Source organism: Canis lupus, chromosome 1, assembly GCF_003254725.2.
Source record: "Canis lupus dingo isolate Sandy chromosome 1, ASM325472v2, whole genome shotgun sequence".
Lineage (NCBI taxonomy): Eukaryota > Metazoa > Chordata > Mammalia > Carnivora > Canidae > Canis > Canis lupus.
Window position 1 is genome coordinate 57,786,146 of NC_064243.1, and position 17,578 is coordinate 57,803,723.

General features: G+C 36.8%; 2 protein-coding genes across 4 annotated transcripts in view; one reads left to right on the forward strand and one right to left on the reverse strand.

The window, feature by feature from the left end:
• The window catches only part of DCBLD1 (discoidin, CUB and LCCL domain containing 1), a 98,230-nt gene that overhangs the window by 72,535 nt on the left and 8,117 nt on the right, over nt 1–17,578 (forward strand). Inside the window, exon 15 of the mRNA XM_025422840.3 lies at nt 17,508–17,573. Within this exon, the coding sequence (XP_025278625.1) occupies nt 17,508–17,573 (66 nt within the window). The remainder of the gene's footprint in view (nt 1–17,507; nt 17,574–17,578) is intronic.
• The window catches only part of GOPC (golgi associated PDZ and coiled-coil motif containing), a 40,222-nt gene continuing 27,284 nt past the window's right edge, over nt 4,641–17,578 (reverse strand). For 2 of the 3 annotated variants that reach the window (XM_025422841.3, XM_025422842.3), the window contains 4 exons: nt 17,166–17,261; nt 15,737–15,901; nt 13,070–13,250; nt 5,982–9,009 (listed from right to left, as the gene is read on the reverse strand). In XM_025422841.3, coding sequence (XP_025278626.1) covers nt 8,879–9,009; nt 13,070–13,250; nt 15,737–15,901; nt 17,166–17,261 — 573 coding nt within the window. In that variant the 3' untranslated portion in view covers nt 5,982–8,878. Of the gene's footprint in view, nt 5,023–5,981; nt 9,010–13,069; nt 13,251–15,736; nt 15,902–17,165; nt 17,262–17,578 lie in introns of those variants that run through there. The other variant, XR_003126397.3, reaches the window with a different exon arrangement.

Sequence of the window (17,578 nt, forward strand, 5' to 3'; positions counted from 1 at the left end):
TGAGAGACAGAGAGAGGCAGAGACAGGCAGAGGGAGAAGCAGGCTCCACGCAGGGAGCCGGATGCGGGACTCGATCCCAGGACCCCGGGTCCCGCCCTGGGCCCAAGGCGGCGCTAAACCGCTGAGCCACCCGGGGGCCGGTTAGAACATTTTAAAGGGTTCTCCTCTGAGCAGGGCGCAGTTTTTGTCTCAGGGATGCGTAGGTGTTTTGCTGTTGTTGCCATGGTAAATGGTCCACTCCCTCCTTTTGCAGATCAAGTAGAGAAATGGCCTTAGTGGAAACAAGTAGAGGTTCTGGAACTGCACTGCCTGTGTTCAGATTCTGCTCTCGTTGTGTGACCAAGAAAGCGTTATTTCACCCCTCGCTGCCTCCATTTCCTTATTTCTAGGGAGATAGAGATAGGATATACTTCCTGAGGTTGTGGTGGAGATTATAAGGGCTAATACACGTAAGACCCATGGAATGGTGTCTGTCCCGTGGTGGGCACCCGTTGGTATTAGCCATTATGGACAGATTTTTTAAATTAATATTTTTAGATACTGAAATATGGTTTTTCTCTTTTGGTTTCTGCTTCTATTTTACTGCTGCTAAATTTCTTTGTTTCTAGTAGTTCTTAGGTGATTCTCCTAGTTTTTCTGGGAATGTGATCCTGTCTGCCAATAGTGCTGTTGCAGCTTCCTTTACAATATTTACATTTAATTCCATTGGCGATACCTCCCCTACCGTATTATTTTTTTTTTCAGATTTTATTTATTTATTCATGACAGACACAGAGAGAAGCAGAGACACAGGCAGAGGGAGAAGCAGGCTCCATGCAGGGAGTCCAACGTGGGACTCGATCCTGGGTCTCCAGGATCAGGCCCTGGGCTGCAGGTGGCGCCAAACTGCTGGGCCATGGGGGCTGCCCTCCCCTACTGTATTAAATGCTTCCAGTACCTTCCTGCTCAGCATGGTGCTGGCTCAGGGGTAGCAATAGATTAGGTTGAGGTGTATATTATTAAGAAAGCTCATTCCTTTTTTTTTTTTTCCTCACCAAGAACTAGTGTTGAATTTTTACCAATGACTTCTCAGCATCTATGGAACTAGAAGCAAATGATTTTCAGGGCGCCTGGGTGGCACAAGTAAGTTAAGCGTCCAACTCTTGGTTTCAGCTCAGGTGATGACCTCAGAGTCATGGGATCCAACTCTGAGTGGGGCTCTGAGCTCAGCGGGGAGTCTGCTTAAGTTTCTCCCTTTCCCTCTCCTCCTGTGTGCTCATGTCCTCTCTCAAGTAGATAAATCAATCTTAAAAAAAAAAAAAAAGGCAGCAAGTGATTTTCTTGCCTGGGACCCCTTTCTAGACCAGTCATATGATTAATTTTATCATTGGATATCCTAATACTAAACATTTAGTTATGGTGTATGTTCAACTTCTGCTGAATTCACGTTGATAACATTTTATTTAGGATGTTTGCATTAATGTTCTTTTGTGAGCTAGGTCTTTTCATTTTCTTTGTGTCAGTCTTCTTCGGGTTTTATTAGCTTGACAAAAACAATTTTTCTCCTTTTAGGTTCTTCTCATTAGGCATGGAGATTAACTGCTCTGAAAACGTTTGGTAGCATTGCTTGTGAAACCATGTATTTGTGGTAATTTGGGGTGGAGGCAGCACTGACAGTTTTTTCCATGGAAATCTGTTTAGATTTTTAAGACTTCAGTTTTTCTTTTTTTAAGATTTTGAGAGAGAGCACAAAGCAGGAGGAGCAGGAGCAGCAGAGGGAGAGGGAGAAGCAGGCTCCCCTCTGAGCACAGGGCTCCAGATGGGACTCAATCCCAGGACCCTGGGATCATGACCTGAGCAGAAGGCAAACGTTTAACCAACTGAGCCACCCAGGTGCCCCCAAACTTCATTCAGTTTTGGTAAATTACATTATCTTCAAAAGGTCTCAAATTTATTCATATAGACTTGAACAAAATAGCCTTTTATCGCCAATTCAGTTCCCTCTGTTTTAATGGTTCTTCTATAAGCCAGAGGTCTTTTACAAATACCATCTTACCTTGAACTGTAAAACTTTTAAGTAACTTTTGTTACTTTTGCTGTTCAAATCTTCCTTCCTCCCCAGATTCTTTTGAAAGTTTTGTTGCAACCAATCTCCACTACCATGATGGCTTTTTATAATTTTCTTGTGGTTCTGTTATTTTTTTTTTTGCTATTATTTTGTACATTTGCCTTTACTCTTTTTTCAGCAGTTAGCCAGCAGTTCATCTATTCTTTTTCCCCTCAAAATTAGTTGATCTTTTTTTAGTTCTATTTTTCTGCCTTCAGAAGCAGATGACCCATTTGTTCGAGCCCTCGCCAGATGTAAAAATGCTCTTACCAAGGAGAACGATATCTTCACAAATGTCACAAATATCCTGCTGCAACTTTGCTCCCTAAAGACCCTGTGGGAACCCTGTGCACTTGAGGAGCAGGGGAGGGAATGGCCTCCGCTTTGCCATGCGACGTGGAGTTCCTCAGTCACCCAACTGCAGAAAATCTATTTCTGGTGAAATTCAAATCCAGCTCAGCTGTCATTTTTAAAAAATCAAAACTGAATCAATCATAGGCTCCATATAACCTTGCACCATTTTAAAAAATAGATTACTGGGGAAGATTGAAAAGCTGACCATTTGATCTGTATTTCCCTTTCGCCCTTTGAAAGTGGCCTGTTAAAGTACAATCGAGAGAGGGATTGGAGTCCTGCCTCTGCCACTTACTGGCCGTCTAATCCTGGACCAGGAATATAACTTTCTCATTCTCAGTTTACTCAGCCTCTCTATAAAGAGTATTTTATTTGACAATCTTCATCAAACCTTCCCGCTCTAACAGAGGCGGTAGAATATCACAGTCGGAATCTGCTGCCCCCTGCTGGCAGGTTGACAAGTTGCAAATTTTACCATTCCAAAGCATAAACTGTTTTTACGTTTTGTAGATCTAATTTTCCTTCTTAGCGTTTCATTCATCTACCTTATTTATAAGCCAGAGGCCTTTCACAAATACCATCTTACCTTGAACTGTAAAACTTTTAAGTAACTTTTGTTACTTTTGCTGTTCAAATCTTCCTTCCTCCCCAGATTCTTTTGAAAGTTTTGTTGCAACCAACCTCCACTACTGGGATGGCTTTTTATAATTTTCTTGTGGTTCTGTTATTTTTTTGCTTTATATATTTTGAAGCTATTTTAAATTGGTATATACAAGGTTGGGGTTATTTTAACTTTGTAGTGAGTTGATTCTTTAAGAATTTAAGTAGTTTTCTCTATCCCTGGTAATGCTCCCCACTCCACCCCGCCCCCCACCCTTGAAGCTTAGTTTCTCTGATATGAATAATTACCTCAGCTGGCCTTCGGAGAATATTTTTTTGTTTTTTATAAATTTATTTTTTATTGGTGTTCAATATGCCAACATATAGAGTAACACCCAGTGCTCATCCCGTCAAGTGCCCACGTCAGTGCCCGCCACCCAGTCACCCCCACCCCTCGCCCACCTCCAGTTCCACCACCCCTAGTTCATTTCCCAGAGTTAGGAGTCTTTCATGTTCTGTCTCCCTTTCTGATATTTCCCACTCATTTTTTTTTTCTCCTTTCCCCTTTATTCCCTTTCACTATTTTTTAGCCTTTGGAGAATATATGCCCAGGATATCTTCTTTGCCATTTCACTTCAGAATTTCTGTATCCTTATATTTTAGGTGTGGATTTTTTCCAATTTGAATTCTTTTAACGGGTGCAGGTGTTTAGCCCTTGATCAATCCCTCTCAAAATTCAATCCCAGTAGCACGTCTGTGGCACCTGCCAGTTTATGCTAGCTAATTCTTACACTTTTGATATTTAGTCCCTTTTCTCCCTTACTAGGCCCAACACATCTACAGCCAGGGTGTGCTAGGATTTAAGCCTAGTTATTGGCCTGGCAGCCAAGAGAGTAGATGGGGACAGTTATTGTTTCAGAGGGAGGGGGTGCTAGAGGGACCCACAGGACTAAGCATAGAGCTGCACTCGCAACTATATTACAGAGAAAGAGCACCAAGCAAAATCAGCAAAGGGAAGGGCATATGAACAAAGTCCAGAGGAAACCAGGCACAAGCTCCAAGGAATCTTGTCACATAGGATGAGCTTAATTCCCCCAGCAATGATGTATAATACATAAAATATTATCCATCAAGGAAGCTTGTCTGAGCCTGGGCAAGCCTGGAGTCCAGGGTTTTTATTGGGCTCAGTCACACAGGCACTCTCTACCAAACATGTATCAAAATTCCATATTCCCAGAAGGAAAGCAGGTGTTCAACATAAATCTTATTGTTTGTACAAAGGTTTCAGGCATAGTAAACCACCCATAATCAGGGAATGGGAGAGGGAGGACACTCCTGAGATCTAAATTGCTGGATACTAGCCAAAGGTGAACTCTGCAGGTAAACCTTTGTAAGGATAACAGGTTCAGGCACACTATCTGTGAAATACTGAGCCAATCCCTCTTGTCAACCACTTACTGATCTGGAGATCACCCTCTTCACCCTCTGGTGGGAGATGAGCCAGTCCCTGATCTATTAACCTGTTTCCTTGGATCTCACTCCTGGTCTACTTGTGTTAGGCTGGGTCCTTCAAGAAGCAGGCACCAAGACCACGAAGGGATGTGCTGTTTAATAGATTTATTAGCAATGCTGGTGAGGAAAAAGAGAGAGGAAGCTGGGTTTGGCGGGAAGCTGGAAGCAACCAGACCCCGATGCAGGTCTGAGCTCAGCTAAAGGAAGGAAAGTTGGGTGAAAGCCACTTAGATTATAATGTAATCCTACGAGAGTCTGGTAAGACCATCAGGGAGTCCTCAAGCCCAAGGCAAGAGGTCATAGTATCCCTGTCGTGATCAGTCATCAGCTGGCAGCAGCTGGAGAAGCTGGGATGGGTTTCAGAGTGCAGCAGCTGGGTGAGCCTGGAGCCACTATGGTCCTCCTGCTGGAAATCTGGGAGATGCATTCTCCTGGCTGCCACCACTGCGGCTACAGCTGTCAAAATACACCTGAAAATGATTTATTAGCAAACAGATATTTAGCACCAACAGTGCATGGTAACTTGCAGTACTTTTAATTTAAAAAAAAGTTACAAAACCACCTAAAACAGAACACTGACTACAATGAGAATGTAAATAATCTTTTACATTTCATAAATTGAACAACATCCTACACAGATGAGTTCTGGGGAAAAGATTTTTCCAAACTGCTCAGTGAACTGGGAGCTTAATTAAGCTCACAGACAAACAGCATATTGTATCAGGACTAAATCAAGATTAATCAATGACAACAAATAAGTATTTCTAAATGTTCACAATAAGTAATTTTCTGAACTATTTATATTCATTAATACTAAGAGTAAAATACCATTTGTAAGTTTATCTTGATTGACCTCAAACACCCTTAGCAAAACAAAGGCATTTCTACACATTTTACACCTAGTTCTTAGCTTGACTGTTAAGTGACCATATGTAAAACTTCTAAAGCAAAGAAACAATGTTTACAGATGTTTCTAAAAATTTTACACATAATTTGGAAACTTTTAAACTATATAGGCTCAGATGATAAAATGGAAGAATTTCCTCCTACATGGTCTCTAATAGGATTGGTTTTCTAATTTGTTTCAATGTTATTGACAACATAGACTATCAAAATTTGTAACACAAAACTAATCCAAAGAGCCTAGAGCCTTTGCCATCTGCTAAATTTCAACAAAACACTGGTCCCACAGTTGTTCTGACAGTTCCTTCCAACCATGATCATGTTTTTAACCCAGAATAAACAGTTCTAAGATCAAACCACTAATTCCTTAAAATAAAAAAATTGTTCCACTACCGTAACTAGGTTTCAGCCTTTGCATGGACTTTATGGCCTATTAGTACAAAAGACAGAAGCTACTAGAAATAAACCAAAATATTTAGTGTGAAAGACACTTAAAATATTTTTTTAAAAAATGAGATCCATACCATTTTAATGTAGAAGATGCCATCTTTATTTACAGGCTAATAAAAAAATATTAAACTCAACTTAACTAGATATAATACATTTGTCATAGATCCTATAGATTTGAGGCCGACCCTAAGTGGAAGACTGAATAGGTGGAACAGAATACATAATAAAGATGTCAAATAATGTGTGACTTATACAGGAATCAATGTATTTGGTTTCTCAACATGAAAACAAAGTAAGTCCACGTGTGGGGACTAAAACCAGCACCAAGCACAAGCTGTGTTACCTTCTGACAACTGTTCAGTTATAATTACCAAGACTCATATTTCATTTCTCTTGAATCCGTTTTTAACAAGCCTCAAAACCTAATGTTGTTGCTCCATTATATTCATAACACATACCGCAGAAGAGAATTTTAGAGGCTAAAATGTAAGTACACAACTAACACACCCCCTTCACAATGCTGAACATTTTTTTCTCAGCTCCTCTGTGTGTGCATATTCGTAGATTTTTCTTTTTCCTTCTTAACTATAGTGGCTTTCCGACAGTTCTCTCTTTTCTGTTTGGTTTTGTCCTAGAAACTTGGGTGCTAGGAATTTCTTCCCAATAAACATGAAAATGTAAAAACTGCTTCTCATTTAGTCTATAATTCTTATTTTCATCCCCCAGGGACCATATAGTCTAAAATAACCTTTAACTGGGTACTTTCTAAATACCTGCCAGGAAGCTCACGGTAGCACAGGGTTCTCATGTAGACTTTGCAAACCAAGGTGAAGCAGGAAGGAAAAGGGAACGGACCTGGGCAATCCTAAACTGCCTGAAGATATTTCATTCTGCTCTTCAGCCCTTGAAAGGAGTTTATGTCATAACCATCCCATACAATCCATACTACACAGCATCTTCAGAGAAATGCCAATTCAAGATTCTTAAAAAACTCTTCATGGACTTTTTTAGATTGTTCTTGAAAATCAAAAGGTTTTAGCTAATATCTCCTAAGGATCCCGTCTAGTAAATAAAGGATATTCTCTGAAAAAAATGCCACGGTCACCCCATCCCAGGCTGTGTTTTTAAAAAAAGCAAGAACATGGTTTCAGGTCACAACAAAAATGTTTTCAGATATGGTACAGTGGAAATTTTTTTGGCCAAATGAATATACTGACCCAACTCCAGTCTGCAGATCTCATGTCATGCCTGGCATATGTGTTTGGTGTAGGGGGAATGCATAAGGAAAAAACTCTCTTTTAAGAGGCCTAACTTGTCAGGAGCAAACAATAACATGTAGCTTGTTAATCTGGTTGTACAATTTAAACACTAGCTTTTGGTGGGAGGCAACGTTACACTACAAGGTATTTTAGTATCAGTAACAATATACACTATGAAGTGCATTTCTATTACAAACTAACATGGTGATATACAGATGAACAAAACCATCCAAAACAAACCATAAATGAGCAATAGTTAAAACATAAAATTTATAAATAGCAAAACCACCAAATAAAGTATATACATTATATAGATTTACCTATGAACAAATATATAGTGCATCTAGGAAAGACAAAAAAAATGTGTTCACGTAACAACAGAATATTAGACATGAAGATACTGGTAATACTCTAAAAGCCCTGTAGGCTTGTCCCCCACTTAATAGTCCCTTAAACATATATCCTTAAAAAAAAAAAAAAAAAAACAGTGATATTGGCAAAATTATCACCTCTTTTAATGCAATGTTTTCACTTTCCCCAGCAGCGTACAATGGCCTACAAAGAGTAAGAGAGCAGGCCTTCCATGCTTAATCCTGGGATAAGAGAACTAACAAATCTGTAGTTTGCATATGAGAGGATTTAAGTCAGGCAAACACTGAGAGATGAAAAGTCAACCAAAATAATTACTGTATCAAAACATCTCTATCTTAACTTGCCCATCAGTGCCTCAGCTTTTTAGATGACTGGCGAATAAGATACTTTGAGACAAAACTGCTGTGTGGACCAAACATATAATTAACTGACAAATAAATTTGAGCTTTTACTGCCAGAAAAGACATATCGTTAAGTGCCAAGACTATCACAACAAGACAAACTTTATGAACAACTCAAAATGTATAAAACTGTATTTTGTGGATCCCAGAAAAAAAAATCAGAGTTTAAACATTAATAATGTAATGCTTCAATACCATGCACATAGATCAACATAATTGAGGACAGATATTTTATACTCATCTGCATTTCTTTTAAAAACCAGGAAAGACAATGTACGATAACTTTTCAGGAAGTATTTCTAGTGCAGCATTGATTGATAAAGGATTGCTTAAAGAAAACTATTTTGTACTGCATTGAATAAAGCTGAAAGGCAAACATTACAATAAATGATCATTGAGAACTGATTTAGATATCAGGATGCACAATAAATTAAAAAAAAACTAAAACCATTCTTTTAGTTAAAAAAAATTAAGTCAAGCCTACATTTCTGTAATTCATTAAGTTCTGTCTCTGAAATACCACACTTAACATTCTGGAATATATAATATGAATTCATTTATTCTCTTGTATTTAAAGGCTATTTCTTATAAAATTCCGGTTAGCACGGTCCTTCTACTAAATGGAAAAGGAGCCAAATAAAACAGTAGTGCTTCATTTGGTACTTAAGAGCCTAGTAATACCCCTTTGGGAAACACATGCTTTGGTGCTTTACATTTTTAAGAAAATCAAAGTCGCTTTACATGCAATAGCTGATTATGGTATATCACAGAAAACAGGGAGTTTTATGCATTTAGAATTGTTCACATGAAGCCCTGAGGTACCCGCCTTTCATTTAGGCTGCAAGCCTCCCTTGATCTTGTATAGTCTTTGTCACCGTTTCCCTAGTGCCCCAAACTCGGAAGAGTCTGATCAACATTCTTGTCCAGAGGTACAGTCTAATTTAGTATGATTTTTTGTGATACAGACTGTGCAGGTCGTCCAGTTTAGAAGCACTGTCTTCTACAGGAGTTTCACTTGAAGTTCCCAGGTCTCCATTTTCATGTCCATCAGTTACTGCCTTCTTATTAAATCCTGAAAGAAAGAGAGAGAGAGAAAAAAAAATATACTTTCTAATCTAAAAAGAGTCTTATAACTTTATTGAGCAAAGACAAAGGAAAGCCCACTATAATTAATAACAGTAATGAGGCAAATAATGGGGCCCTAAATTAATCAAGTAGGTAATTTCTGACAAAGGAATTCTTCCCTCTTCTGGCAGATATCAAACACTGTACAGATTTTTTGATATTCTCTATTGGACCTATCAAAAAATATTATATAATTTCCTACCAGACTTTCCACAAAACTTAGATGACACACAATTATAAAATCTACTTATTAATTCTACTTATACAAATACATATTCAACAGTCAACTATATGTTTCTTTTACATTTTGGTTTCAGATTATTTAACTTCTGAAGCACATGTTAGCTTATTGCTAAATATCTAAGTTTTTAACAAGACAATGTCCAGATAAAGTTTAAAACAAATCTTGGTTAATCTAAAGAATAGACACTAGGCTTGCAAATAAATCAGAGTTGATTAGGTCATCTATTTAGTGAGCTATGAAGTATGGACACGTGCTAAACAATAACCAATAGGTACATTTTTTTTTTGTGATTTGAGTTTGTTAATAGTTAATATGAGCATACATTTTGGTTAGATGAGTCACATTTTAAGTGGTCTGCAATTTACACAGGTGACAGAGAAGTCTTTTAGCCTCAGCTGCCAAAAAAGGAAGGGAAGAAGCCTTCCAAATCGGATAGAAAATAGTAGAAAGGATGAAAGACAATGAAATCATAGGAAAAGCAGCCCAATAGTGTAAAGTTCTAACATACTGCCACAATAGTTTTGTTCCAGATGCATGAGGAGGACACAGTTGCTACTGCTGTCTATGTGTAGATAATTCATAAAATCCAGGCTTACCAAAAGAATATCAGTTCATCAGTTTACTATGTATCTCTATGCCAGAAGTTCTCATTTTTTGTTTTCAGGATGCCTTTACACTCTTAAGAAGTATTGTGGACTCCAAAGAGTATTTTTTTCATGTGGTTTATGAATGTTATGTGGGTTACTGATGTGTAACCATATTAGTAATTGAAACTTATGAGAAATGTAAAAAAATTACTTTGTTAAAAATGAAAATAAGCCGAATAAATGTTAGTGTAAATGACATATTTGTCTTGGTGAACATAACTCCCATTTTCCAAAAATTTAGACAGAAGAGGAGCATTATTTTCAATTTTGCAAATATCCTTAAAGTCTGGCTTTCTAGAAGATAACTGGATTTTCTTGATTTTCTTATTTGCCTCTGCTCCATCTATTACAAGTAAATAAAAAAATTCACCCTCACAAAGATATATAATTGGAAAAGGGAAGACTAATTTTAATAGGCTTTTCGGATACTGTCAGTATTCTTCTTTGATATACCTAAATTGGACTTGACACCACAGAATTTGAAACCGTTATCCTTGAACTGTTCACACTATTATATTAAAATCCATTTGTCTATCTTGCAGTTTGAGTGGCTATTTTACCCACGCAGGATTTTATAACATCATACACTGGTCATTTGAAAAATAATAGATCCTGAGTTATGTAGCTATTCCACGAGCTGACATTCCATTTTTACTATTAAAAAAAAAAAAAAACTTATTAACATCACTACCAATCTTATTACACAAGTGTTGGAAACCTGTCAAGTTCATGGTGATTGATAAATGTTTTACAAAATTCTAATTGTCACCTGAAAGCTGAAATTTTATCACTGGCAATATATACTTCAGTTGTTTTCCCTGAAGTGATGGGCTCCCTTTGTTCTTTTTAAAGGAAATGGCTGCCAATAATCTGAACAACCAATAATTTGTCAGTCATTCTTCAAGTCAAAATTGTCTTCCATGAAAAAAAATGGCCAGTTCAGCTGGCTTACTTAATCACTTAAATGCTTTTCTTTGAGAGTAGCATCTTAGTTCAGCATGGAGACTCAGTGTTTTATGCAAACTTCCCAGCTCATAAAACACGATATGAAAAACACATGTACTCCAGGGTCAAGATTTAATAAAATGAGGGTGCCTGGGTGGCTCAGTCAGTTGAGTGTCTGCCTCTGGCTCAGGTCATGATCCTGGGGTCCTGGGGTTGAGCCCCGCTTCAGGCTCCCTGCTGAAGTCTGCTTTTCCCTCTCCCTTTACTCCTTTCCCCTGCTCTTGCTCTATCAAATAGATAAATAAAATCTTTTTTTTTTTTGATAAATAAAATCTTAAACCCCCCCCCCAGATTTAATAAAATGAACAGTTTTGCTATTTCATAAAACTAGCATTTTCTTCTCTTTCTTTTTTTACCCTGAGTAGACAGATAGCAAGGAAGAAACAATGATTCCTCCAGTTGTGGTACCGCTGCCATTATTCATACTAAGGCAAATGTATTTATCCCCACTGCTTTTGCACCATCATTGTAAATATCAACTCAGAAAACACACACACACACACACACACACACACACACACTGTTTTAGCATTAGTATGAACAGGTTTTCTTTTTTTTAGATTTTATTTATTTGAGAGAAAGAGAGAACACAAATGGGGGAGGGAGGAGCAGGAGAAGCAAACTCCCTGCTGAGCAGGGGGCCTGATTTGGGGCTCGATCCCAGGACCCTGAGATCATGGCCTGAGCTGAAGTCAGACACAACAGACTAAGCCACCCAGGCACCCCTAATTTGAGCAGTTCTTATCTCATTAATTCTCTACAAGGGTCTCAGGGACCCCCAATGATTCACATATCACAATTTAAGAACTACTGCTCTAGGTAAAAGGGCTAGAACTTTTCTTTAAAATATGTGTAAATAATAACAAAGGAACTAAACCCAATCAGGGTTAGATGACACACAATTATAAAATCAGGCACACTGATTAAGTATTTATTTACTTTTTTTTTTTAAGATTTTATTTATTCATGAGAGACAGAGAGAGAGAGAGGCGCAGAGACACAGGCAGAGGGAGAAGCAGGCTCCACACAGGGAGCCTGATGTGGGACCCGATCCCAGGTCTCCAGGATCACACCCCAGGCTGAGGGCAGTGCTAAACCGCTGAGGTCACATACCCTGATTCTAATACCTCAAGGTCACAAGGTCACATACCCTGATTCTAATAACAATCACAAGACAATGGTCTAACTTTGATACTAGTCTACAAATCATTGCATCATGAGAGAATTTTTGCATTAACACACAAGATGACAGTAAGATATATCACTCTAAAAGGCATATATATCAGTCTTTACTTCAGAATCTAGAAAACTTGAATTTTATTTTTCAAGGATTACTTGCAGTTCAATAACTGGTAATATACTTGTCTTAAAATACAAAATGAGGGCAGCCCCAGTGGCTCAGTGGTTTAGCACCGCCCTCAGCCTGGGGTGTGATCCTGGAGACCTGGGATCGGGTCCCACATCAGGCTCCCTGTGTGGAGCCTGCTTCTCCCTCTGCCTGTGTCTCTGCCTCTCTCTCTCTCTCTGTCTCTCATGAATAAATAAAATCTTAAAAAAAAAAGTAAATAAATAAAAATACAAAATGAATCTAGAAGAACTATGTAAATAAAATTTTGGCCTTGTGACCAGAATGCAATAAAATTACAAGCAAAGGACAGCTGTTCATTCTGTTAATGATGATTTCCTCATCATTAAAAGTATTACTAAGAAATCTAAAATTCTGTATTTTAAGTTTATTAATAAAAAATACATTAATGACTTTTAAAAAACACATATTCATCTTTTTATTTATGAGTTTTTTTGTGGAACATTTTATGAATGTCAGTTAAGTATATACATGCTGAACTTTACTATGAAACTTTTGTTTGAAGGATCACTGGAAAAGAAAAAAGACTCTTCTTTTTAATCCTGTATTAAAAAAGGATGAGGACTGGTTTAACCATTTTTTTTTTTGGTTTAACCATTTTTATTCCAAGATTTACATACAGAATTTTTTGAGGCTTAGAGAGCCAATTAAAATGGATTTTTCTCCAGTTGTTCATTCTTAATTCTTAATAATTAATAATAACTTATTATTAATAATTAATAATAACTTTTGAAGCAATTTTTACCTTGCAACACTTTGATTTCCCCACTCGTGTCTTTGCAACCAACTCCAGGATTACTACCTCCCTCTAACTCATCAAGGTACAAACGGTAGCGATGTCCACTCTCATCTTCATACTCTACATTTTCATCATCAGAATCCACTTCAGGAGCCACATAAACTACTTCAAATTCAATCTCTCCTCTCTATAATGAGAAAAGAAAATGGGGAAGTCAAGTTATTGTGATTGTACTCAAAAATGGTTTTCCAAATTCCTTGGGATGAGTGACAGGCATGAAAAAATGTAGACCTCAGATGTAGCTCCTTTCAAGACAACAAATAATGAAATTCTAGAATCTCAAGAGGTAGAAAAGCACAGAGAGGTCATTACATCCAGATCAACTCCATGAATCCTAAGTAATTTCCTTTTAACATTACAGTAGTTCTTTCTACTGGTCACAGTATTTTTGCTAACAGATCTAACCTAAAAAGGATGCTTAACTACTCAACTTACACAATTTTAGAACAAATGTTCAGTTTAAAAGTCATTCTGCCATTTTATACTTGACACAGCAATTCAAGAAATCCATCTAAGTAGTCAGATACTAAATTCGCACTTAAGAGCATCACACAAACTTTTCTCTGATTAATTCAAGAAACCTCTACACAATGATTTGTTTCTTACTGAATAGGTCTTGAACCTTTATGTAACTTTCACTGAGTACTACAGTGTTAATAAGTAATTATTTTATTAATTGTGTAAAACTGTATCATTCAATCCTCAAAATTTCTCTATTGCAGTGCAGTATCTTTTACATGAGGCAGAAACCTGAATTATTCTGCAAAGAGCAGATAATTTTCCCAATATGATGAGCATGTAAAATAGAAAAACATTACTCCAAAGCCCTTGGCCTTTCTACTAAACAAAATGTGTAATATTTGGGGGCTGCTGGCTGGCTCAGTCAGAAGAGCAGATGACGATTGATCTCAGGTTGTGAGTTCAAGCCCCATGTTGAGGACAGAGATTACTTAAAAAATAAACTTAAAAAAATATTTAAAATAAATAAATGAATATTTGTACTGCTATTCTTTTTTTTCTTTAAGATTTACTTATTTATTTTAAAGAGAGAGAAAAAATGCAAGCCAGGGGGAGGTGCAGAGGGAGAGGCAGAGAGAGAGACTCTCACGCAGACTCCCTGCTGAGTGTGGAGCCCAACATGGGGCTCGATCTCACAAACCTAAGATCATGACCTAAGCTGAAACCAAGAGTCAGACACTTAACTGACTGAGCCACCAAGACGCCTGCCTCATACTGCTACTCTTTAATAAAACTTATGTTCAAGCAAAAAAGATTATTTTATGTTTAAAAAAACATTCCAAGTCATTTAATGAGACTACAATCACTACACACAAGCCTGGCATTTGCAACTCTGATTTTTTTTACTGCCACTAAGTCAGTCTGTTGGTACTATGCATTCTCGGCAGTTTAAGGTTATGTTTCAGAATTTTAATAGATGCTTAGCATTTCTTTAAAAGCATGTGACTGAAAAACAAAAACAAAACAAAACCAAAACAAAACAAAACAAAAAGCGTGTGACTGCCCCTTTGTATTTCCTTTACCACAGCTGCCATTCATCTCACTCTTATAACGACTGGATGTGGCCAAGTTGGGTTGAGAAAACACTAACTGAAAGAGGTTAGGGTTACATTTTTCAATCTCTCTTAGCAGATAATACTTTAAACATCCCATTTTGGGGAGACAGAGGGATAATGCTGTGGTATTCAGTAAAGTTCTAGATTAAAGAATTAGGTCTGTGGGCAGAAGTCATGGATCCAGCTTTTAGGCTTAATATGAGGAAGACCTTTCTAAAAAAACCGCAATGTACAACTATAGAATGGACTACTTTATCATCAACAAGTCCCCCCTTAACATAAATATTTAATCAGTGATACTGTAGAGATTTACGCAACGTATGTAGTTGAACCAAACGAGCTATAAATTCACTTTCAACTCAGATTCAATTCTACACTGATGATCCAAACACATCTCAATATACTATCAACATTTCTCTTAATTTCTTCAACCTTACTCTTGAAGAAAAAAACAAATCAAAAAGTCCACCTTAAGTAAACAAACAGGAGTTGGGGGTATGAATCCCAACTCTACTAATTTCTCTGCAACCTTGAGTGAATTATTTAATCCCTAAGAACCTCAGGTTACTAATTTTAAGTAAGAGGGTTGGGCTAAATGATTTCTAAGGACTCTTTCATCAGTTCTAACATTTATCACTAAAACCAATCTGCTCCTAGCATTGTTTTTTCTATAATACCATCTACTTGTATAGTGTTTTAGTCATTACTGATGTTTTGCTTTCTGAGTACCAGGTCCTGTTCTGAGCACTTTATATGAATTAACATGCGTAATCCTTGCAGCTCTCAGATAAGGGCACTGTAGCAGAGCAGAGGACTTAAGTAACTTGCTCAAAGTTATAGAGCTGTGGAAAAAGGCAAATAAGACCTTTTTCAGTAAATCTGGACAAATGTCTTCTATAAAAGGCCCAAATCAAAGGGAACTGGTATCTACATATAAACACTTTACTACTTGAGAAGCCTCAAGTTGAAGTATAACATTCAGTAGATTCAAAAAGAATCAACCAATAGATCCAATTTTAATTACATAAAAGGAACTTACCTGCTGGGAAAGAATGGTTACAGCTTCTTTATGCTTTGTGTCCCTTAGGTTAACTCCATTAACAGCCAGAATAGCATCTCCAACATGTAGTCCTCCGCATCGATCAGCAGGTTGCCCTGGGTGGATCTCAGAAATGAGGATTGGAACACCATGTTCTTTCCCACCCTAACAAAAAAAAAAAAAAAAAAAAAAAGGCAGTCAATTAGTTTACTCTTTGTACAGTCACAGACTATTCTAATAATAAAATATCTTCTTAAAAATACATTTCAGTATCTTCTATGAACACTGAGTAAAATATTATTTGCTATCTAGGTAATGGTAAATACATTCTTATGGGTATCAAAGAGTTATCTCTGAATAAAACAATAACATACATTTCTAAAACACATTCCAAAGCCAAAAAAAAAAAAAAAAAAAAAAAAAAACCAACCCCAAAACAAAAAACTACAATTGGTTAAGCTTTAAACAAAAAGTATTTTACATATTACATATTAATAGTCCACAGCACTATTAGATTTTATCAGATCAAAATCACTATAAATAACAAGGCCTACCATTATTTTATGTACTATAAAAATCATTTTAAGAGTATAAGAGGAATCTCAATTTCAGATATTAAAATGTGAAAAAATATGCAACATGGAATTGATGAAATTTGGTAACTTTCACTTTTTAGCTCATGTTATAATTATTTGTGTGTGTGATATATGTGTATTATTTCTCCTAAAATTTATGCTTTTTGAGGACAGTGCATTCACAAAGGTAGGTAGGTAGGTATTCAATAAATACCTACCAGGTAAACTTATGATAAAAGAAATTTCCATATTAGGCAGTACCAAAATGCTAGTGAACTCACGCAGTATCTAAGTATTACCAAATGAAAGAGTAAAGCCATCTTATTCATTCATCTGGAACAAAAGCACTATAAGGACAACAAAACGACTCCAAATATATGTACTTATAATAGGCTGCTCTCGGAAATGCTGCCCAAGACAACTGTTTGTAAAGGCATCAAATTTAGAAAGGAAGACTATTTGGACTCAAGGGCCACTGAAAACTGACAACAAAGAAATGAGACAAGAGAAAAGAACAATACAATCTGGAGCCATTTAATGTAGAAGAAAACAGTCATATCCATTCTCAAAGGCTCCTAGTGGCAATCATAGGATATTCCACAGAACTACAAACCAAGTCATAATGAAAATGCTAAATTATGCTTAATAAAGTTATAATTTTACTAAAGTAATACTTCATAGTCATCAGGAAGATTTACATACAAAAAGTTTACACAGAAGTGTTGGAGCCCAGGGGAATAAATTTAGTTATGGAGGGGATATATCCAGAATACTTGTTTCCCAAGGATGTCCAAAGGGGAGCATGATTATACTAGTTAACTACAAAAGAGGAGACTGGAAGCACTACTTCTTACTGTAATTGAAATGCCAAGGCCTTCATGATCTTCCTTAAGGAGGAGAACTTTTCTAATTGGACCAACACCCTGGCTTTTCTTTAGAGTGTCTTGATCCTTATTGGAAGAAAAAAAAGAAGAAAAATTAGTATTACTTAAACGATATATCATCAAATGGAGTAAACCCATGCTATATAACTTGCTTTTAGAAATCTTCATTAATTTCCTGGAATGGATATACAGTAAAGTGTTAAGAAAATAATAGATAAAATAGAAAAATAAAAAGTTGTTCTGTTAATATAGTGAAATGGATGGATGACCTTCTTTTTCAGGTTCTTTCATATTTATTCATCTCCTTTTTAGGACATTACAAGGGAAACTATTGCCAGGAATTAACTGATAAGTATACAGCTTCAAGAAATAAAAGTGGTAAG